The sequence below is a fragment of the Colobus angolensis genome, unplaced genomic scaffold (assembly GCF_000951035.1).
Source record: "Colobus angolensis palliatus isolate OR3802 unplaced genomic scaffold, Cang.pa_1.0 Scaffold278, whole genome shotgun sequence".
NCBI classification, from domain to species: Eukaryota; Metazoa; Chordata; class Mammalia; order Primates; family Cercopithecidae; genus Colobus; species Colobus angolensis.
The window spans coordinates 2740108-2764866 of NW_012116021.1; the positions used below are offsets into that span (position 1 = coordinate 2740108).

Here is a 24759-nt window from a genome sequence, read left to right on the forward strand (position 1 = left end):
GTCTCTTGAGGTTACTAAAGTGTGTCAGTTGAAGCAACTGAATGTTTGGCCCCATTTGGCCAAATATTCTTCTGGCCTCATAGGGAGAAATGGGGGCGCCCACCTACATAAGCTGCTCCTCGTGCAGAAAGGGCCCCTCCTCTTCATAGACCATTGTCCATCTAGCCAGCATTGCTGTGCCCATGGCAGTGCCGTAACCAAGGTCCTTCAGATGTGCTCAAAGGCTTCGTCTTTGGTCTTGTAGTCCCCTTCTGGTGCTGGGAAATCCACATACACAACTTACAATCTGCCTGGGTATATTCATCCTCCTTGGCCCTACAGGAAGTGGCCTGGTTTGCACCTATTTCTCACACTTGAGTTTTCACCCTGACAGAGGCTGAATGGTGGCGTTCTGGTGGCCCCCAGATGCTCCTTTCCATCTTGCACTAGGACTTTGTAGGACTCTGCCTGGCCCTGAGTGTATCTGAGATTTCTCTCCACTAATTGCCATTCCCATAGCTGCCGCCCCACTCTTCCCACCCTATTGCTTCCTCCAAACCCCTATTGGGAGAACACAGGTGCCTTCCAGAGGTCAAAGTGCTCACTCCCCACTGCAAATGTAGATACCTTCACAATCTAAAAACAAGGACTCCAAAAGACAAGGAGACTTTATTGTGTTGCATGCCCAGTTTCCAGTAGGCTATGAGCATGTGACTAATTCACGAAGTTAAGCATTGGGGCAGTCGTTTTCACACTGTTTATTCTAGCTGTGGGACAGTTTCTTCAAAGAAAACCTTAGGAGCAGGGGCTTTTGCCAGGCTTTCCTCCTCACAGCCCCTCCAGCTGCCATGTACACTCACCAGTGGAAGCCCACGGCTCTGTGATGAACAGAGTTTGAAATCACTGGAGAGTGCATAGGATGTGGATGTCAGAGAGTGGGTTTCTATTTCTGCAGGGATCAAAGTGCTGGAGGAGGAAGGAGTCAGGCCTCATAGTTCAGATTCAGCTTCATTGTCTTTAAATTTCATTTAGATTCATATTTATTGGTAACTCAGTGGTGTGTGGGGCCAGTTTCTTTCCAGGATTAGAAAAGACAGCCCCCTGCCCTGTAGTTGCCAAACACCTGTGTCCTGCATTGCTCCTAGGCCCTGAAGGATCCCACCCTGGCTGCCCGGAAGGATTTCCAGAGGGAGGCCGAACTGCTCACCAACCTGCAGCATGAGCACATTGTCAAGTTCTATGGAGTGTGTGGTGATGGGGACCCCCTCATCATGGTCTTTGAGTACATGAAGCATGGAGACCTGAATAAGTTCCTCAGGTAAGGAAGGATTGCCTTCCCCCGCACCTGATCCCAGTCCCACCGAACTCTTGGGGTTTTCCCTGGAGCCAGAAATTGTACTACCCCTTCTAAACATTTACCTCTCAGGATGAGAAATTAGATGAATACATTCATTACTATACATCATCTCCTTAGCAGTCAGATTCAGGCCTTTGTCCCTGGTTTGTAGGGAAAACAAGTTGAGGATGCTATGGTAAGTATCCTATACTCTTCTTCCTCATTCCAAAATGGACTGAGAAGAAGATCAGGGTCTGGAATAGGTCCAGCAGGAGTCTGGAAGCCCCATAGCCTGTGGCTTACAACTCCAAGATTCTAGGGCCACCCTTCTCTGATGCTGCAAATAGCTTTCTCCCTTTGTGCCTTAAGTTTCTCACTTGCAAAGTGAGGCTAGTATCTTACACCCCTCCTGGAAACCTTACTGCTAGAGACTTTTTGATGTTGAGTAAGAAGGTCCAAGGTTACAATTCATCAGGTGGCAGAGATGGTTGAAACAAAAAGGGGACTAATTTTCTTCAGGCTAATTCTAGAACTGTGCTGTTCAGTACAGTGGCCACCTATGCCATTTAAATTTAGATTTACATTAATCAAAGTTTGATAAGGTTTAAAAATTCAGTTGTACTAGTTCCTTGGTTACACTAGCCAAGTACTTGTTAGTCATATGTGGCCAGTTTTTATCATACAGGGAAGCACAGTATAAACATTTCCATCAATAGAAGGTTCTATTGGATAGTACTATTCTAAAAAGAAAGGATTTGTTGTAAGAAGGGTTTCTCCGAGCCTGGAACAAGGTCGTCTGGACTTGGAGGGCTCTTAATGTGACTGGTAAGAGACTGGAACTCCAGCCAGAAGTTCTGGATGAAGTTTCAAGAGTGACTCTCCCTTCTCCAGAGAAGACAGCATCTCATCACTAGTGCAGAGTTAGGACTCCTCTGCCTTCTGCAGATGCCACTTCCAAACAGTGCCCAGATATGGAAGGAACAGCTGTGTGAAGGTCTGTGGAACCCAAGACCCCAAGAAACAGGTTAAACAAATGGGCCCTGTATACTTAAGGTGTGGCCTCTGCCACCGCCACAATTTGAATCTCATTGAACTCTGTGGCTGAGGATAAGATTTCCAAAGTTCAAATGTAAATTATAGAAGGCTCTAGCCCACTCACCAAAAACTGCTGAGCATCCTCTTGACGTGGGACATTCAATAGGGTGTTGTGGTTTTGAGGGACAAAGAAATGAGTTAGTACCGGGCAATGGAATGGAGGACTCTCTGGAGCTCTGCTTATGAGTGAAGTTTCTGCAAAAATGGCCCTGAAGGAAATGAAAGTATTTGTGGGATGTTCTAAGCCTTCTAAACCTGGATTCACAATGAAATGGATTCCTTTCCTGGAGAACTTTGTCTTTAGTATAAGACAGATTTGGGTTCATATCTTGGATTTGTCACATCTTAGTTGCAAATTGGAGCACATTATTAAATCTTAATTTTCTCTCATAGAAAACATGACTATTAATAACTGCTTCATGGGGTTGTTGCTATGAGTATTAAATGACTGTGTATGTATAATGCTTAGACAAGTTTTGCAAGTAGTTCAGTGATCAACCAATGGTAGCTACTATTAAAGATACTACTATTACTATCTTAAGAGAATTGCGAACCATGGAAACTTCTAATCCAGGCAACACCTTTTCTCAATATTCAGAATAGCCTCACCCTGTCCTTTTGTTCCCCTGGAGCCCAAGGGGCATGCCCTACTTTTCACCACACCTTATCCTTACATTCAGCAGTACCTCCAGCCTCAAGAGCCACCAGCAGGGTTAAAGAGAGGTCCTAGGTACCTCTGCACTGCTGTCATGCATGATAAAAGGGAAGAGAAAGAAGATAGTAGAAGGGAGATAAAAAGTGAGAGCCTGGAGTAAAGGTAAGGAGTGGGAGAAGCAGAAAGTAAGATGAAAAGGAAAAGGAGTGCAAAAGAAACAGAAAGAAGTATATAAGGTGAGGGGCAGTGCCAGTGCCTTGCCTTCTCCACAGCAGACAGCATGGGGAATGCGCGCATGTGAGTACGGTTCTACAAGGACTTGCTGACACTCTGGAGACCTCTGTGTCTCTATGGGATCCCTTCCTGAAGACAGCATGGGGGAGTCTATCTAAATCAAAGCTCGACAGTCTTCCTGGGGCAATTTTGCAGCAAAATCTGAACTTTAGCCTCCACTACTGACCAGATTCCCAGTAGGTTCCATTAATCTGTCTTCCTAGGCACTATCAGTCAAGAGTGAACTTCTAAAGAATTCTCTGAGGCCAGAAGCTCTTAGCAACAGGCCGTGCCAACCCTTCCTGGGAGGCATCCTGTTGGCTTCTCTCACAAACACAGCCTCCATGACCCGCAGGCCGACCCAGCCTGCTCTCGCATCTCCACATTGGTGGTGTTGAGAGGCAGGCTGGATTGCACTTTCAGGCAGACAGAAGGAAAGGCTTCTCTGCTGATGCCTCTTCCTTGAGAGCTGATGCAGCCTTCCTCCTTCTGAGGAGTGAGGTAGGCAGAGCCCACAGTAAAAGGGATGTGCTCATACTTAATGGTGCTTTTCAGAGGAAATTGGAGAAGCAGTAAAGCAGGCAGAGGCCTTGCTGTACACCAGGGCTTCTTGGTCCACAACTTCATAAATAAGGGCCCTAGGTATGGTTACGGCTCACTGGGCTTTCTAGAGAAAAGAGTGAACATTAAAAGTGACTGATATGACTAGGTAAAGTGTTAGAATAACAAATCCGGGCCTTGATTTGGGATGGAATGGGTTCTGGGGGTACCCCAGACCCATGCTTCAAGGTCAGAGGCTCTCTCCACTGTGCACTGCTAAGGCCATAAGTTACCCAGTGCTAAGCAGTGTAGTGGAGTGGTTAAGAGTGTCCCGGTGCCACTAAGCATGAACTGCCAGCATCAGCCCTGGGAGCTAGTGGGAAATGCAAATGAGCAAACTCACTTAGCCAATCAGAATACTGGGGTGCGGGGCCAGGAAATCTTGCAACAAGCACCTCCAATGCTCCTTTTAGAAGCTCTCTTTTTATAGTCACATGTCTGGTTTCAGATCCTACTTCCTGATTTCACATATGGCCATTCTGAACCTCTGGGACTTTGGCTGAGTGATCTCATCATTTTGTGCCTCAATTTCTTTATTTCAAAATTGGGGTGGGAAAGTTGAGTGAATTACAATATTTAAAACAATCAGAACACATAGTAAGGGCTATGGCAGAGTTATTTGTTGTTTTGCTAATTATTCTATAATAGACATCTAGCACCGTGAAAACCCTAGGAAGCAGTGAAATATTAAAAAGAGTAGGTTTATTCCCTCTTCCATTTGAGTATGTCTGCTCTCATCTTAGTCAGAATCTGGTTGTGGAGTTTCACCTGTATCCACATGTACATAATGTAATTTGGGGCCGATAAAAATAGGCCATAAGCAGGACGGAAGGGGAAATTTTGTTTATTTCTGTGGGGCATTCCAGAGGCCAGGGACCCAGGAAGATCTTTCTCCTTGATCTCCTGATTTCTCTCTGCCCCCTCCCTTCTCCCCATGCTCTTGCAGGGCCCATGGGCCAGATGCAATGATCCTTGTGGATGGACAGCCACGCCAGGCCAAAGGTGAGCTGGGGCTCTCCCAAATGCTCCACATCGCCAGTCAGATCGCCTCGGGTATGGTGTACCTGGCCTCCCAGCACTTTGTGCACCGAGACCTGGCCACCAGGAACTGTCTGGTTGGAGCGAATCTGCTAGTGAAGATTGGGGACTTCGGCATGTCCAGAGATGTCTACAGCACGGATTATTACAGGGTAAGGTGACTTTCCCAGCTGCAGGACTCAGTCACAGAGCTAGTGCCTTGCTTACATGTCTTTTTGATTGTCCATTAACCCTGTCACTCTGGCACACACATATATACACCCATGCCCAGACATGCACTCAACAGTTATCTTTTGGCCTCTCTTGCATCTTAATATACCTGTTTAGCATGTTCTCAATTGCCCACTCCTCCTTTCTTCTTGGACATTTAACTGAACTGTAATCTGTACATTGCAATAACATATGCATTGTGTTCTTACGTGCTCCAATACTCATTCTTCATGTAAACATACTCATACATGTATATGTATGTGCCCAAACACACACACAGACACACCCAACTTGGTAGTACATTTAATGCCTCCCTACCTAGTCCCAGATCTAGCCTCACCCATGACACATTTTATTTTCTGAAATTATCTTGTGACTATTTAAGAATTACCTTGTTTTCAAAGGTAGATCTTGATAAGAAGAGGAAACCTAAGTAAAGTAATAAAGATGGCTAATATATTGCTGAGTATTTTCCAAATGGGCTAGAACAGATGAGGAAAGGAAGCGTTATCTGTAGCCAACTTTGGAGAGCGGGCAGGTTAGATCCTAGAAAAACTTCTGATTGTGAGAAGAGCCATCCTGCTCAGTTTTACCTTCATATAGTCAACTGCTTTACATTAACAAGAGTCTTATTTTGCTCCCAGAATCTTTTTTTTTCCCTGAGTGTTTGGGAGTCTTTTTTCCATGGATTATTGACTGATTCTGATAATGTTATTATTTCCAGGGAAAGAATGAATGGCCATGAGTGTCACTTATCTCAGCAAGGGGAAATATGAGTGCAACCTGAGACATAGAGATAACTTCTGCAAACGGATTGAGGGCAGATTGCTAAAAAATACAGAAGATCCAAGGCTGGGCGCAGTGGCTCATGCCTGTAATCCCAGCACTTTGGGAGGCCGAAGTGGGTGGATCACGAGGTCAGGAGTTCAAGATCAGCCTAGCCAACATAGTGAAACCCTGTCTCTACTAAAAAATACAAAAATTAGCTGGGCGTGCTGGCATGTGCCTGTAGTCCCAGCTACTCAGGAGGCTGAAACATGAGAATTGCTTGAACCTGGGGGGTGGAGGTTGCAGTGAGCCAAGGTCACACCATTGCACTCCAGCCTGGGTGACAGAGTGAGACTCTGTCTTAAAAAACAAAACAAAACAAACAAACAAAAAACAGAAAATCTATTTCTGGGACATCAAAAGGAAGAGGAATTTGGATGGATGTTATAAGGAGAGTGTGGGACAATGTTTTGGAGGTCAAGGGTTGTCTTATTCCTTTTCAGCTGTTATAACAAATACCACAAACAGGATAGGTTACAAAAAATGGAAGTTTATTTCTCATGGTTCTGGAGGATGGGAATTCCAAGATCAAGGTGCAAACAAATTCATTGTCTGGTACTGCTTCCTCATTCATAGATGGCCATCTTCTTGCTGTGTCTTCTTCACATGGCAGAAGGGTTAAGAGATCTCTCTGGCAAAACTTCCACATGAATACATTGCCCTCGTAACCTAGTCACTTCCCAAAGACCTCACTTCCTAACACCATTACCTTGGTGCTTAGGTTTCAACATATGAATTTGGGGGTTGCACAAACATTCAGTCTATAGCCAGGATCATGGCAGCCATTTGTCTCATCTTTGGAGAAGTGAGTGATCATACCTTGAGTCAAATAGATATGATTGTCCTGTTGGCCTGAGCATGGTGGACCAGAGACTGGGAATTTGAAGTGGGTGCAGATCAGTTCTATCTGGATGTTCCTGATGGCCTAAATGAGATCACTCAGACATTAAAACAGATCAGTCAAGACACTTCATTTTAGCAATAGTTGGGAGAAAAATGGAATATTTGAGAAATGACCTTTGTGGTTGGAAAGTGACTTGTTTGTGGTACAACCAAAGAACGGCAGATGATGTACTGTCATGAGAGAATATAAGATAAAGCATAGAGTGTCCACAGCAAGCTGGGCAGCTTCTTTAGCCACCTGTCCTGTCCAGTATCCCCAGGTATGGAAAAGGGGGCATGATGTGGCAGTAGTCACAGACTGTTGGCCAGGGCAGATCTGCCAGAAAATATCGAAGAGGAGTCTCTCTTTAGTGTCTAGACCATATTTTTCATTCATTTCCAAGAGAGGCATTGGTGTGGTTACTAAGGGGGGCATGGGTCATAGATTTCTTAGAGTCTGGCTGGAGCTGGCACCATTTAATTGTCTTTCCACTTTGTTTAATGGGGTTTGCTGGTCTGTCTGACTGTGCTCAGATCTGTGTTGGTGTTGATGAAAACAAGGGATGGCTCATTGTTTTTCTCTGTGAAAGGCAGATGTTTGATTATGCCAAGCTGATAACTACTGACTTCACTAGAGTCTCGGGAAACCATGTCTGACCAGAATGTGCTAACTGGCCCTTCAAACTTACTTCTAGATGTGTACTTAATATTTACTGAATCTGGTTTAAAAGAGGAAAAACAGAAAATAAAAAGATCACATCCCCAATTGATGTTTCTTTGCCCTTGCTTTAACAACTGTGAACTGTTGCTCTTTATGACTTAAAGGGCTACAAGGAATACATCTATCTAATTTCTGTGGGTGCCAGGGTAGATTAGAATTTAAGGAAGGGAGAGTGAGGTGGGAATATGTACACACTACAGGTAACCTCAATTCCTTCTTCACGAGTTCTAAGAGCGATGTTAGCCAAGGCCAGCTAGCTTGAAATGTATATTTTTGGTCCCAAGGAAGTTTGAACAAAAAGAGATAACTCTTACAGTAAAAACACAGCACACCATTGGAAATCTGTGTATTCTACTGATGAGATATTTAAAGACCAACTTGTGGAATATCTTCATGTTCACTTACTCACAGTGTCCTATTGTATACACCACTCTTCGTTCCCTACTTTTCTGTAAAATGAAAGGCATAAGTAGATTTGCCTGAAGTCGCATCAAAATGAACCCCGAAGTCTTATTATTCATATTGGAAGACATTGCAATGACAATGGAATTCTTGGATTTAGGCCTAATCTTACCTGTGTTCACATCCTAATGTGCAACCACCATTAGCAACCATGTAACCTGAATGCATTTTCCCCTAACCTCTGTTCAATTTTTCTATCGTTAAAGTCAGAACAAAAATATTCACTCTACAGAGTTGTGCTGATGTTAAGCAAGTTAATTTGTATAAAGAGCCTGTAATACAATACTTACTGAATAAGCTCTTATTTACATTATCTTACTAGTTCCCCTCACATCCAAGCCAAGACAACTCTGTGGATAATTTTATTTCCATATGCAATTCCTGGGACAGAGAGAGGGACTCCCTGACCACTAGAAGATAAACTGGATCATGCAGCTGTTCCAAAGAAGTAGGATCTTTGCATTGAGCACCTCAGGAAAATGTCTTTCTTCAGGTTTCAACATGTATAGAAATACTGGGTCATCAATACTTATCTCTTTGTCTCATAAATGTTTATAGGGTCTTGCTCATGAATCCTACAGCGAAGGGCACAATTGGGTGATTTATGTAAAACTTTTTTGTTCAGTATACATGGGCTGAGGCCTTGGGGGAATGCTCTGATTTGTCAGATAGCGAGAACACTGTGAAGGATTCTCTCTGTGAGATGATATCCCCGGACAGGTCTGTACCTCTCTACTGTCACTGGTTACTGAAATCAGTTGGGCCTAAGAGTTTGTCAGCTTCTTATGCCTAATACCACTAAGTGCAGATAATCCAGGCCTCTGTGTGTGTGTGTGTGTGTCTGTGTGCACGCGTGCTTGCCTGCCCAGTGCAGATTCCAGAATGTGCATATAAGGGCAGGGGGAGAGATGAAGATAAACTCTTCCTTATAGTCTTTCTTTTTCATTTTTAATTTATTAAAACGAAGAGGCACCATCTGGCTCATGCATAAGTGTTATGCAAACGATTTACAAAGGTGAACTGCCTGATTTCCTGTTACACATTTAGAGAGAGAAAACAAACATTCCCACACCAGAGCACCAGAGCGATTTGTTCTGTCTTCTTAAGACATTCATAATGACAAACACCTTTTCCTTCTATGAATCACTGACTCAATGCTTCCAAGATTACCTTTTCACTGGCTTTCACAAGGACAGGCTTTGGGTACCACTGTATCTTTCTAAGAACATCAGAGAACACTAAGAAATTGACAGTCAAATCTAGAATTAAAGTTTTGAATGTCCTGAAGGGGAGAAGGTTGAGATTTCAGAATACAGATGTTTTCAAATGTTTTGATTTGGGGAGAGGAGTCAATACACTGAGATCAGGGAGGAATGGAATTCGGGGGGAATGGGATCCTACTAATCTAGAGCTCCAGAAGTGTTCCTTTCTGTTCACCCTGCTGTCCTGTGTACCTGTGTGCTGTCCTGTGTGACAGTACCTGGCACTTGTTAGATACCTAACGAAAGTATGAATGAATGAAGTCAGAAGGGGAATTTAAAATTAGGAAATAGATCATTCCAGACCAAAAGAAATCTAGACAGATAACCAGATGCTCACTAAGGAGAGGTGAGCCTTTGGAGATGATGTGGAATGCAGCAGTAGGCAGCAGGAGCAAGTCTTATCTAATCAAGCAGTTCATTATCCTGGGAGAATGTTCAGCAGAGGCAAATGAGTGATGGTCTGAGTCAGGGATGACCCACTTTAGGTTCTGGTAGAAGACAGAACTGAATGTCTAGGACATGATGGGGTAAGTATGATAAAAAAATCCAGGTGGACACACAGGTGTGGGTCATAAGCAAGTCTGGCAGCGGGTAGTGAAGCACTGGATTCTAAGCTGGAGATTCTGGGTCAGAGTTCCCAGAAACTCCTAGAAAGACAGTAGCAGTAATCCTTAGGAAGTGGGAATCACTTAGAACAAGCCAATCTTACAGGAAGAATATTTGGTTTTATGGATATCTTGGCATCCCCATAGCAGATGAAAAGTTGCCAGTTCTTGGACGCACACTGCCTTGGTTTGAATCTCTGCTTCTATAATTCCTGACTGTATAAACTTTGGCAAGTTACCTGTCCTTTCTGTGCCTTCAACTGTAAAATGGAGCCAATATCCCCTATCAAATGCATTTTCTGTGAGGACTAAGAGTTAGTAAATATAAAGCTCTTAGGATGAGCAATAATCAATAAATATTAACTATTGTCTTAGTCTGTTCTGTGTTGCTATAACAGAATACCATAGAATGGGTAATTTATTAAAGAAAGAGATTTATTTCATATGGTTCTGGAGGTTAGGCAGTTCGAGATCAAGGGGCCTCATCTGGTGAGGGCCTTCTTGCTGTGTCATAACATGGCAGAAAACATCACATGGCAAGAGATCAAGAGTGGGCCAAACTTGCTTTTATGATAAACCCACTCTTGTGATAACAAACCCACTCTCATGAAAACAAGATTAATCCATTCATGAGGGCAGAGCCCTTCTGATTAATCACCTCTTAAAGTTCTCACCTCTCAACACTGTAGCATTGGGGATTAAGTTTTCAACACAGGATCTTTGGAGGACATTTTCAAACCCTAGCAATTATTGGAGCTAAAACATGAATGCTTTCTCCGATTTCCAAATGGACAAGGCTTACCTAGATGTATTAGTTAAGGTGAGCCAACTGCTGTAACAAATAGATACTCAGGTATATAATGATTGCAGCAGAAATAGAAACTCATTTCTAGGTCACATAACAGTATGAGTAGGTGAATTCACTGGAGGAGTAGTCCTCTGCTCCACCATCATTCAGGCTCATGTAGCTCTACCCTTTTCCTTGTGTGGGGTCCTTGGTTGAGTGAGGCATTTATGTATGTCCCAACCAGCTAAAAGGAGAAACTAGCATCAAGGAATGTGTGTGGGATGTTGTTAATAGACCTGGCCTGAAAGTGGGGACTAATCACTTTCTCTCCTGGCAAGAACCCAGTTATATGACCTTCCTATTTAGACAGGTGGCTGAGAAATGGAACATAGCTGTGTCCTACATAGAGGAGAAAAAACACGAATTGTACTGCATAGCTGGCAATCTCTGCCAGAGTTAAGGATGAAGAAAAACTACATTCTCTTTTAACATTCCATCCCAACAGCAAATCATCCCATATCCGATGATTTATCAGGAAAGATAGGCCAAGTCGTTCTTACTTTGTATTGCTACTCCAATCCTGAATGTGGAGATAGTTATTTTGCAAGGCCCCCTTTTCTATTCTGCTTGCAAACTCTTGGTGTCCCATGCTTTTGTAAGCAATGGAAGAGCTTGGTCCTACCTGCTATCTTGGTGCATTGATTCATCATCCAGGAGAAGAGTAAATTCAAGAAACTCCATCCTATGAATTGGGTGGGGGAAAGAAACAATGCTCCAAATCAAAGGGAATATATGTTAATAGATAAGAAAATACATCTAGAAGAAAAACAGGGAAGAAATACAAACTAGAGCAACTTCTATTCCAAATCCATGATAGTGAAGGAGCAATCCAGAGCTTGTCCAAATTCTAACTGAATCCATCCAGTATTGTCTAAAGAAGGGTTATGTCCTTGACTAAAAGCCTGGGTTGTTCTCCACCAGTAAGTCAAAGGATGAGCTTGAGAAACTCTAAGACTTCCTAAAATTATATGAGCAATATTGAGCGGGGTGTTGTATTTCATTTTTTGTTTTTTGAAGGTTCAGGGCTTTTAAGAGGATCCTAAAGATATTTATGGCCCATTGACTTTACTGGAATGAATTTCCCAGCATGTCAGTCCTGAGAGAGCAAGACAGAGATCCAGGGAATGTACCAATATGAGAGCTCTGGAGGGCAGCCCCCTCATTAGTTTACTGGGAGGACCTGAGGTGAGAGCAAAGCTGAGGCTTTATCAGATGCTCTCTATGGTGCCTTCCAGTTTTATGATCAACAAGAACATTGACTAATTACTCAGTCACCAGAGCTGACAGCCTGAGGCTCCTCTAAGTCTTTTTGACCAGTTAGTTCTTGACTTCCAGTCGGGAGAAGCTCTTAGATGAAAGTCAAGTGGTTGGCAGTGTACTGAAGAGAGCTAGTGATCTATGAGATAACTTGTTTTAGGTAATTTAAAAGGTAAAAACAAAAGCTAATGATGGTAATTTGAAGCAACTGACTTTTAGGACCACAGGATTCCACCATGCTTTCTACTCTTCATTGGAACTTTGGGAATCTCAGTAAGTGGCACCTCTCTTCCCTGCCCAGGTGATGTGTCTGAGCCCACTGAGGCAGAGAATCCAGGCAGATAAAGATTATAAAGTACACTTGAATAACGATAGAATTGTTGCAGACGGTGGTTTCAGTGTGCAGTAACAATGGTTGTTTTTTTTTTTTTTTAACCGAGTTCCCATATTAGACATTCCAACTCAGTCATAGCAGCCTGGGAATATTGCAGACTTTGTTCTTAAGAGGCAGGAGTTTTGTTGCTCATTTCTCCTCTTTGTAGGGAGAAGATGCTCATCAGAAAGGGGAAGGGATTGTGACTCCATGCCCAGTCCCCAGAATCAGACAAGTTCTTTGTCCTTAGGGGTGAGATTAAGACTGGAGAGCTGTCCCTTCCTTAGACCTGTTACTCCAATAAGGTGTCCCTCTAGTTGGAAGCCTGAAACAGTGCAAAGAGGAAGGGATCCATCACAACTCTATTCATGTCCACATAGACAAGCAGCTGCCAACTACATTCAGAATCATATAGTTCCTTCCTCTGAGGCCGGGAGTAGACAGGCTTGACCACTAGCTTAACTGGTGCTAAAGGATTAGCAGCTAGGCATACTAGTTCTTGAGGGACACTGATCCTGTTTGGAGAGGGCTTATCCAGATTTTTCCCTTCGATTTTAGCCACTAGGTGCTCCTAAGTAGACCCAGGCACCAACGAAGAAGAAGTGATGCTGGCTGTCAGGAGATGAGGGTCTTCCACTGGCTGTTCAGTGACCAGACTCTGTTTATTGTGCTTGATTCTTCCTTTGCTGTTTTTGAAATATCCTAATAATCTTCAACGATGGTCCTATTTATATAGAGGAGAACAATGGAGGAGAGTTGTATTCCATTCCCGAGGAAGTGGTTTTCCCAAATTTTTATAATAAAATTTTATTTGAGAGTAATTTTAGATGTATAGAAAAGTTGCAAAAACAGTATAGAGAATTCCCATATATCCTTCACTCAGTTTTTCCTCCTGTTGACATCATATGGAACCAGGGTACCTTTGGCAAAAAATGAGAAATTAACAGTGACACAAATTATTAACTAAACTACAGACTTTGTTTGGATTTTACCAGCTTTTCCACTAATGCATGTTTTACTGTCTCAGGATTCACTATGGGATACCAAACCAATCTTATTTAAGGGCAGTGGAACTACCGTGGTCAAAGCGGGGGTGAGGGGTTGGATCCCCCCGTTGCACAGAGTCTCTTCTTTGAGACTCTATGCCCTCGATGCAACCTTAGGAGCCTCGAGGTTTTCACAGTTCAGATTTCTGCAACAGAGATAGGTGGGCTATAAGACGCCCTCCTGCAATACCAATCCCAGAGGTGCTGAGAAACCCTATTTTGTGAGCAAATTATAACTTCAGATTCTTATAAAAATCCTTTAGAACTGTGCAGTCTGGCACAGCCATCTTCATATAGCAAGTGGACAGGGCTGGAGTTACCTTTCTCTGCTGGAGTTTAGGAGTCTAGAGGAAGGTATGGGGTCTTCTTAAATTCCCAGCTCTAAACCATGTGTTTGTGCTCTTCTTCAGCTTTGGGAGAGGGTGCCCTGTGCTAATCAGGAGACATGGCTACAGACTGGAGAGACTTCCAAGTAGGACTCAGAGCTTTAGTTGCCTGAGCATCTGCTGTAGGACTGGGTGTCGTGATATGCACATCTCAAGTGAATTTTGAAAAACAACTTAAATGCTAAGAGCTATTAAGTTGTACAAAGCTGCAGAGGGAATGAACACAGAAGGAGGTGTGTGGGATACATTTATGCTAATTATAAGCATTACAACCTTATTTCCTTGATTAAAGCCAGTAGAGCTGCACACTAATTATCTACAAAATATCAGTCACTTTGGAATACAAAAGTCTGTTGAGGGACAGGGCTGATATTTAGGACATCTTGGTCTCAGTCCCAGTTCTGGGTCCATGTTCCAAATCAGAAATTTGACTTTCATCTCTAAAATCTGGAGTTTGGATTCCAGTCATATGATCTCTTTGGGGTTTTGCCTTCTATGGAACTAAGTTCTGTGTGTAATGATAAGTGAGAAGGAGCCTTGATTTTTTTAGGAGAGGAGGGAGACATGGCCAAAGGTATAATAATAACATCAAAGTTGTCTTAACCAGTCTTTACTGTTGCTTTGACTCTAGACCATAGCTATTCCACATCTCAGTCCCTTTATTCCTTCCTGATAAAATAAAATAACAAACTCCAGTTTTGAAGCAGGTTCTTCTACACTACCTGGATCTAGTTTAGTGACTAAAGTTTAATTTCTGCTCCGCCATCTTCTTCCTCTTTGAGATATTGAGGATAATTGGCCAAAATTCACCCTGGTGGGTAGAAGAATTACCTGAACTAAATTTCTTTGTATTCTTCCAGATGGTTTGCTCGCTCTATTCCACTGCATCTTCTGGGATTCCACAGGTTTCCTTCCTTATTCCTTCCAGCTGTGGCACAGGAAAGCTATTTTCAGTGAGAGATTTGTCTTTTTCTTTCTAACTATTAACATTCACTGCTTCTTTTCCTGGACTGGGACTAAAAGGACTGAATCCCAGTTCAGTCACTCGGTTTCTTTGATGACATTGTCTTTAGATCAGTATTCTTTACCTCAACTCTAGTTAACACTTGCCTCTCATGAGGTTAAATTAGATGCTTAGTTTGCAAACACTTTTGCTAACCCTGTCCATGTTGGTTTATTTATTTCCTACCCTCATACCACACTCCCTAGCCATTAGCAAGGCCCATGTGAGAAGGATGGAATTCAATTCAATTCCTTGTCTATGTGCTAAGATGAATAGAACACAAGGAAATAAAAATCTCATAGGGAAGATAAGAACAGATAAAAATGTGTTGCTCTACCATAAGCTAAAGGGAGGCAAATTGTATACAAGGCAGTTACAAATGCCTAAAGCTTATCTAAGTAGAGGAATGGCATGGGTCTTGAGGGGTTGGTTGGCAGTCTGGATTAAATTTTAGGAAGATATTTCCATCAGAGAGGTTAGCATGAGCAAAGGCATGAAGGAAGCTTGGAGGCAAGGAAACCAGGAGAATGATCTAGAACGGTGTGTGATTCAACTGGCCAAAACTAAGGATCTATGGAAGATGCATGGAAAGAAATGTTGGTAAAGGAAAGAACACCATGGCAGCTTTTGAAAGGCCAACTATTTTGGCTTAGATAGTCAACGGACAGTCACAGAGGATTTGTCATCTGTTGAAGTGTAAATCAGGTCATGTGTAAGGACAATTCATAAGGCAGTGGCATGTGGGATAGATTGCTGGAAACCAAAACCATAAAGGCAGGCCATCACACTGGCCCAGGAAAGAGGCAGTGATATCCTGTGCCACAGTGGTAGCCATAGAGTATGGAAGAGAAGCCATTAGAATCCATGAGCTCAGGACTATGAACTGGAGACTGGCTGGTCCCACAGGGTTAAAGCTACTTGCAGTTTGTAAGGGATAACTATGAAAGAAAAAAAAAAAACACATTAAAAAACAGTGAAATGGAGAGTCAGGATGTGTCTTCATCCATTTTGAGGTGCTATAAAAAACACCTGAGGCTATGTAATTTATAAAGAAAAGAGATTTAATTGGCTCATATATCTGAAGACTGTGCAAGGAGCATGGTGCCGGCATCTGCTTCTGGTAAGGACCTCAGAAAGCTTCCAGTCATGGCAAAGGAGGAGCAGGAGTGTCACATGGTGAGGGAGGGAGCAAGAGAGAGAGGAAGGAGGTACCAGACTCTTTAATGACCAGATCTCATGGGAACTAAGATTAATAACTCACTTACTACCTGGAGAATGGCACCAGGCCATTCCCTCAGGGATCTACTCCCGTGATTCAAACACCTCCCACCAGGCCCCACCTCTAACACTGGGAATCAGATTTCCACATGAGATTTGGATGGAACAAATATCTAAGTAAACCAGGATAGATTTTTTAAATTGCATCTTTTAGGCCACCAAGTCCATTCTACATCCTTAAAGTGTTAGAAACAACTGAGCAAATGCCAAATCATTCAATTTTAAAGAAATACATAGCTGGAAGGAGCCTTAAATGTCATCTATTTCACCCTTGAGGCACCAGGCAGAATAGTCTCAAAATCATCCCAGACAGATGGTTTGCTCGCTCTATTCCACTGCATCTTCTGGGATTCCACAGGTTTCCTTCCTTATTCCTTCCAGCTGTGGCACAGGAAAGCTATTTTCAGTGAGAGATTTGTCTTTTTCTTTCTAACTATTAATATTCTTTAGAAGTGGGAAGTTCTCAGTTATGTCTAGTGAGAATCCTACCTGCTACCATCCTATGTCCTTAGTGGAGATAAATGTGGTTTATATTATAAAACAGACATTACAAGACTCAGAAAAACTACGAAGAACCTCAATGTGACCAAAATGGCCTTGTGGCCAGTTGCAGTGGTTCACATCTGTAATCCCAGCACTTTTGGTGGCCCAGGCGGGGAGATCAGGAGTTTGAGACCAGCTTGGCCAAAGTGGTGAAACCTTGTCTCTACTGAAAATATGAAAAATTAGCTGGGCATGATGGTGCATGCCTGTAGTCCCACATGCTTGGGAGGCTGAGTCAGAAGAATCACTTGAACCCGGGAGGTAGAGGTTGCAGTGAGCCGAGATTACACCACTGCACTCCACCCTGAGCAACAGAGCGAGACTCTGTCTTAAGAAAAAAAAAAAAGCCTTGTGCTTTTCATAGGTAATTGGTTATATTTTTTGCATTGGTTGTATCTTGACTGGTGGAGAACCAGTGGAATAAAAATCTTTAGCCCCCTAATCCTGCCAAAAAATAATAACCTATTTCCAGTTATCTCCTAAACTTAGTCTCTTCTCTGTGCAGTTTAGAAATCCAGTTGTTTTCTTCTGTCAGTGAAGGTGGTGCAGGCATGAGGACTGACACTAGGGAAAAAAGATGGGGAAGATACCCCATAAGAAAATTCTGAGACCTTAAAGCATGTTTATATTGGATTCTATCCTCAGGAAAGGAGAGGAAAAGGCTGAAGGAGACCATTGAATCTGGTGTTGAGTTATTCACATCTCTCTACTTCTGTGGAGGGCCCTTATGGATGTATCAAACAGGATCTCCTTTTCCTTCCTCAGGTGCAAAAGGCCTTTTTTTTTTTTTTCCTGAGACAAACTGAATATATAACATATAAAGATACATAAATTTCCATGCAAATATCTTCTTTACCAGCTGTAATTAAGATATTTGCATGTAAAGAGAATGTTGTGTTCCTTTGACTTCCTCCTGGTAGGGAATTATATTTCTCTCATAATCCTCAAAGCCCAAGATTTTGTGACCTTTCTGTGTCTAAACAGAAGGAGGAGGAGGAGGAATCAGAGGACCAGGTCAATATAAAGCATCTGCAATTCAGAACTTCCAGCACAGTTTTTACTCTTGGTTGTTTTTTTCTAGGCTTTGCTAATCCCAAAGAGCAAAGTTGGAGGTAGCAAAGTTGATAGCCCCAGAGCAGGTGGGCCGAGCACCGCCACAGGCAGATATTCAATTGAATCACTGAGCTTCTGCTGAGAGCTATTTGGCCTTAGGAAATTTACTTAAATTCACTAAGACTTAGATTCCTCATCTGAAAAAAAAAAGAACAATTTCTTCTTTTGTGCACATTAAATAAGATAAGTATTCAAATTGCCAGTACCCATTAGACACCCAATAGATGGCTATTATTCTATGTAAAAGAATAAGGTAGAAATTATATATCAGAAATTTTAAACCATTTTAAGTTACAAGCCAAGGTTTTCTCTATGATGGATCTTTAGTGCTGGATACTAAAATTAGAGAGGAGAAGAGCCTACACAAGAGAATTTAGGGAACTTTAAAATAAAAAAAAGCCACCCACTCCTCCAGGACCGGTTTAGACATTTGAGTTGATCTGTTGGAGGCCCAGGAGGAAAGAGAAAACACTTTTAGGCATCTGCAGAAGAGCCTTTCTATTGTGAAGTTAGTAAATACAACCAGGAGCTAATTTTTCTAACTGTGGACCATGAATTCTGCAGTAGACAAACGTCTTCAGAATTAAAGCCTCGTTCTCCAGATGTCCTTAGTGTGTGCTGCCCCTCATCATCCCAGAGGGAGAGCTTAGGGTGATGCACCTGCCCTGGAGCCTTGGGGATAGAGAAAAGACTGGCTTAAGTCCAACCCTACCTTCTTTCTCCTTTCATTGGCTATATGATGGTTACTGCTTATTATTATGCTTAACATGAATATGCAAGTGTATGTGCTTATGCATAATGGATATGCAAGTGCTTTGTAAACTGTTGGTTTGAGTGCTGGTGGTTTTGTCACCACCACCACCATCACCACCACCCCCATCACCAGCATCATCACCACCACCATCACCACCACCACCATCACCAACATTATCACCATCACCAACGCCACCATCACTGACATCATTACCAACACCACCAACACCATCACCACCACCATAGCCACCATTATTATCACCATTATAGTCTGGGTTTGGTAAATAACTATGTACACTCTGGAAAAATAAATTGAATCCATCAATGTTCCCAAGTTGACTGGTAGGGGGTGGTCTGTACTCCAGCTCTCCAACTCTGCCAATCATCACGACAACCTTGGTTGCCTTCCTCCATTGAGTCATGCTCTCCAGCCTCTTCAGCCAGCTTGGAACTTTGATTTGTGGCCCAGTTTGTTCTTGTAGTTGGTCATTTCCTTACCCATGGGTCAATCCACAACTTCCTGATCTTTGTATTTAATTTTTTCACATCCTGAGACAGTTGTGTACATGTCTGTTTAATACTTTACTAAAGCATAAGTTCCCTTGAAGGCAAAAGAGCTCACCCACTTTTAGCACGGTGATTTCTACAGTAAAAGTGCTTAATGAAAGTTACTTAATTAAAAAATATGTAATACTATATTAGATGTTTGTAATGGGAAAAGAATAATGTCCCCACTTACCTAAATCTTCTTACATGAATCCTCATGAGTCCCCACCCACTGGGCACCAATGGTCAGTATGTGGGGACTCTGAGTATGTGTATCTGAAAGATGCACCGGTATCACCAAGGGAACGCCAGCTGGATCTGATTCCCTGCCAATGGCCCTGACATCTGACATCTGCTTATCAGTGCAGGGGACTGGAGAAAGTCTCACAATAATTAAAATACCCATAAGATTGGAGTTAGCACCAAAAGGAAATTTATTAATGCACAAAGAGAATCACATTATTCAAAGGCCATATAATCAAAGCATTTGTTCTCAGTAAGCTAGTCTATGTGGGAAGCTGGATCATAATGCGAAAGTTGCTTAAAGAGGAAAAAATCAGAGCAAGGATGTTAGAAGAGTCAAATAATCAATGACATCCAGCTAAGAAAGCCTAACAACAGTGTTCCTGGCTTCTCAGCAGGTTCAGAAATACTCCATGTCTTTTGCCTGAATCCTCCTCTCTCCCTTGTCTGGAGCCAGGAAGGGATGAACATCTCCACCATCCAATTCCAAGGCTCACTCTTTCCCAGGTCTCCAGGACCAGCCTGTGCCCCTTCTGAGAGATACATTATTTCTTCATCTGCATCATTCAGGGTACAATGCAGCCATGATAGCCTAAGAGCCTCAAGAATTTTCAGACAACCTTGGATATACATCCATGTTTTCATTCATTTTCTGCTGATCGTAAAGAAGCCAATTGTATTTTCTTCATTTTCAAATGTTTGGGAGCCACTTTATTATAGCCCCTAATGCTTTCCATGTCACTGAATTGCTTTCACACCTAAAAATGAGTTCTTTTGTTGCTTGCAAATCTTATTGCCTTGATACCTAGTATTATATGCCCCAGGAAGGGTAACTATTAATAGATTCCAAGTGGCTGTTCTGATTGACTGGTGGAGATTGCCCAGAGTGGAGTGATGAGAAGAATTTGGTGGTTGCATCTAGGATCAGTGAAAAAGTGGTGATCAGCTGGTGACATCTGCCATGAAAGTAGAAAAGAGGATTGGTGGCACTTGTGTCCTGTTCTGACACATGTCATCCTGAGCAGTGCTCTAAATTCAGGGATTCCGCTGGACCCTGTTAGGCATGCTCTAACCTTGGATTCACACAAGTGGAGGGATTCTAATGTGACATAGGTTTTGAGTTTGAGTGCACCTGTGTTGAAGGATCGTATTCAGAGAAAGGGGTTTGCCAAGTGGATCTGCATTACTGGGGCTAATTTATCCATCACATAAATGAGACTAGCATCCCCAAATTCTGAATTATCTTCTACTGGTCTTTCCCTCACATTTCAACTAAATAGCTGGGTTTTTTCTTCTTTTCTTACAACTTGTATACAGTAAAAGTGTCTTGTTTCTGGGTAGATTTGATTGCCTATTACACACTGCCAAGGTGTTTGGTAGTCTAGATGCAGCTTTCCCTGCCAGCTCTATGCCATCACCTCTGAGCCAACTTTTATCATGTACCAGCAGGATCTTGAAACATATATGTTTTTCACTTTTTGGAAAGTCAAACAGCCCAAGACTAGGGTTTGCTGCTAGAGTTCTGCTCCCAAGCAGACGTTGATTCAATTATCAATATTCTTTGGATATGGTCAATGCACTTTTATTACTCCACCCAACTGTTTTATAAGAAATTTGGGCAAGCATCTACATTGGCAATCTTGTGAAATCCTGACTAGAAATGAAGTTGGAGGTCATCTTTCAAACCCACTTATTTGATAGATGAATACATTGATTGCCAGCCAGAGAGAGAGACAGAGTGAGCAGATGTTCCTCAAGATCACGCATCTGGTTAGTGGTAGAGTGAAGACAAGGACATTGGTCTCCCTTCTTGTGAATTCAGTGCTCCTTTCTAATCACCATCAAAGTGCTATGAGGTCAACAGGCTGGCATGATTCCCCCTATTTACAGACAAGTAAATTAAAGCTCAGAGAGATTAGTGATCATTCCCCAGACTGTACAATAAATGAGGGGTGGAATTGGGTTTGTTGTTCTGGTTAAGTTAGGTTTTTCAAGGGATGAGAGTTTACTTGTGAATAGAATGTTTAAAGAGCACGCCAGTAAAGCGCAGTCTCCATGAGGTTAAGTAGAAGTGTGAGCTTGTAATAATTGAGCTTCATGATTTATTTTTCTAATAAGGCTTTGTGGCAAGGCCATTCAAGGCAAAGGAGGAAAACAGGGTGACCCAAGCCTAGTCAACACAGCAAGCAAAGATACTTTAATTTAGATACTTTGCACTCTCCAGTACAATCTTAAAGCAAGCAGTAGCAATGTGATTTGAGGCGATTGTTGTCTGTAAAAGGTAACACAGATTCAGTGAAACTGAAGAGCGAGGAAGGAATATTAGAAGCAAGGGAGGTGGTGCTCAGAGTTGAGAAGTATTGTCCTATTGCCTTGAAATGTGTTGCAAGAAGTAATTGTTTTAATGTTTGTTGTGAAAATGTATTCTCAAGAACTTTGGTTGACACATATTCACTCACAGTAGCTTAGAAGTTCTTTAAGGGAAGTATTCATGCCTTATTTCACCGATTATATAACCCTTGTACCTAGGACTGTACATGATATATGGTAGACATTTCATAAATGTTTATCAAATGACATAAACAAGGAGACAGGTGTTCTTCTCAGTGAATGACTGATCTGGAAAGATGCTCAAGGACCCTAATTTGGAACAATCAGAGATCACAAAGCCGGGTTTCAGTACAGAGATGTATGGAGGGGTTGTCCTCCATTATTTTGGTGCAATGAGTGGACTCTACAACATGTTCCTTACCCACAGGGTGGCAAGATTGGAAAACTCTAGAGATAGTTTACACTCAAGGGTGGTGAAGCACGGTGCTGCAGGAAGTTACTCTTATTGTGTGAAAATGGAACAGACCATCCTACAAGATAGTGGGTTCTCCATTCCCAGTGAGTTTCTAGAAAATACATAGAACCACATTATACAGATGCCTGTGCTAGACATGAGGTTTCAGTAGATGATCTCAGAGTTTTGCTTTTCTCTAATTCTGAGATCCTAAAAGCCAACTCTACAACAGAGATTGCTTAGATAAGGGCAAAGTGGTAGAGCAATTTAAGGACTCATAATTATACATGTGACAGGAACTGTGTCAAGTATATATTTTCGTGATGCTATGAAATATTAGACCAAATTCACCGTCTGCATATCTACACATTCATAGCCTGAATCCTTTCCCACTTCACTCATACCTCAATACCTGTCACCTGCCCTGTCTCTTGTCTCTCCCTGTGACTGTGTTTATCTTGCTCTGAAGGCTTTCTTGAGGCATTTCTCCCTCCTTTCAACTCTAAAAATCCACAATCCATCCTACATTAAAGAAAAATCTTAATTTGGCCTTTCTATCCCTTCTAACTTTGTCTGCCTGAGTACTGAAATAAGTACTTTTCATCTTCTATCTTAATTTTTTGGGCTTCTGGTCTTACCACTGAATTGAATATGCAGTTTTGGGGTCACTAATTATCTCTCACGACCAAATTTAAATTTCTTACTTCAAGTCTAACCCTTCCTGAACTACTGTTGAATGACATGATTAATATTTTCCCCTTTCCCCCGCATCCCCTGCAACTGCCAATGCTGCATAGTATTCTTGTTGAATGCCTCAGTAATGCTTTGTTCCACAAGTTATAACCATGCCTGGTCATTCTTTCCCTGTTCCATTGGTTTCTCTCCTTCCTCTCATTTTAAGTTTGGGTGCTGCTATTTTAGACATCTGCTTTGCAAACCTCATGCACTCACATGGTTATAACCCCTTTTTACTTTTACACAGAATCTGTTTGAAATTTACATTTGCAGCCTCCACTTCTTCTCTCTTTGATTGCTTAATCTGTAAGCCTCCCCTGGAGAGTTCACTGGAGATTGAAGCACGGCATGTTTTAAATAAAACTCACCATGGCCTCCTCCTGCTTCTTTGAGTGCTAGCACCTCAGCAACCATTAGCATCCGTGAAAACTCTCTTGGGAGCTTCCCAAAGGGGAGTCATTTCTGAACCTGTCTCTTTATCACCAGCCTGCTGTGTCTTTCCTTATAGCACCTCAGTGCCACTTTTTCTTTGCATGTTGGCAGGAGCTGCCCTGGTCCATGCCTGGTCAGTCCAAAACCTGAATCTATGCACACACCTTCAGGTTTGGAGCTCTTCCCCCAGGGCTCCTCAAACTTCCTTATCCCTCCTGTTTCTTTGGAGCCTTGAGTGAGTAAATCTTCATTTCACCAAAATATAAATTTCTTGCCCTGGCCTACTAGGTCCTCAAGCCCCTGCCAGTGTCCTTCCCCACCCTCCGCAAAAAGCCGCCCCTTGGCTCCACCCCAGCCAGTCTGTCCCTGGTGACCCAGTGCCAGTTGCTCATTTCCACCTTTGCATGAGGCCCTCTGTGTTCATTTGCTCGGGCTGCCATAGCAGTGCTCCACAGACTGAGGACTTCGACAACAGAATCTGATTTGCTCACTGTTCTGGAGGCTGTAAGATCAAGATCAAGGCGTTCATTCTTTCTGAGGTCTCGCTCTGTGTCTTGCACATGGCTGCCTAGTCACTGTGTCCCCACGTGGTCACCCATCTGTGTGGTTTGTGTCCTAATCTCTTCTTATAAGGACCCCAGTCCTATTGGATTAGGGTCCACCCTACAGACCCCACTGAACCTTAATTACTTCTTTTAAGGATCTCTCTCCAAATACAGTCATATTCTGAAGAACTTGGGGTTAGGACTTCCCCATAATGAGCATGTGTTGGGGGGCACACAGTTCAGTCCATCACACCTCCTCTTCCCAACTGCCCATCTGTCCTTTCTTTCATCTCTCTCTTCATTCTTTCTCTCTGTTCATCCCTCCCTGCCATCAGCACCCAGCAATCCCCATTTCATTGTCTTCACTGGATGGTCTTTTCAGCCTCACCCTATGAGTTTGTGCACAGGGATGTGTTGCTTCATGAATGTGCCTCTCCTCCAGGTCATTCCAGTGCTGCTTCTCTGCCTCTGAATCGATTGAGAGCAGGGACTGTGTCTCTTGTCTCTTGCACACAGTCCTTGACTTGGAAACACTTGAGAAATGCCATTGCTAAGTTACTGTGAGTCCCTCCTCCCACATCCCCCTCCTGTTACTTCTCAAGAGGCCTTTCAAAGGAAAGGCCTTGCTTTGGGGCTTTTTTCCTTAGTGGTGATGGAGAACACAAACGCTAACTCCGTGGACAGCAAGGAGGAGGAGGGCTGAGGCTCCACGCTGGTGACATTCAGTGAGCTAACCTTTCCAAATCAGGAAGGAAAAGAGAGGGAATCTGGGTAGCCATAAAAGCAGTGGTGAATTCAGGGATTTTCTGTGGGACACACTAAGAAAAGTAATTCTCTCAGAAGCTTTGGAGAAAGTGCTGTTTCTTTGACCTAACGGGTTGAAGATTCTAGATAGAACCCACTTCCTCTCCAAGCAGTAGGCTGGCTG

The 24759-nt window shown here is 42.7% G+C and overlaps 1 protein-coding gene across 4 annotated transcripts in view; it reads left to right on the top strand.

Moving 5' to 3' along the window:
- Window positions 1-24759, top strand: part of NTRK3 (neurotrophic tyrosine kinase, receptor, type 3) — a 385977-nt gene that overhangs the window by 329209 nt on the left and 32009 nt on the right. For 3 of the 4 annotated variants that reach the window (XM_011948342.1, XM_011948343.1, XM_011948344.1), the window contains 2 exons: window positions 1125-1297; window positions 4885-5128. In XM_011948342.1, the coding sequence (XP_011803732.1) occupies window positions 1125-1297; window positions 4885-5128 (417 nt within the window). Of the gene's footprint in view, window positions 1-1124; window positions 1298-4884; window positions 5129-17219; window positions 17507-24759 lie in introns of those variants that run through there. The other variant, XM_011948345.1, reaches the window with a different exon arrangement.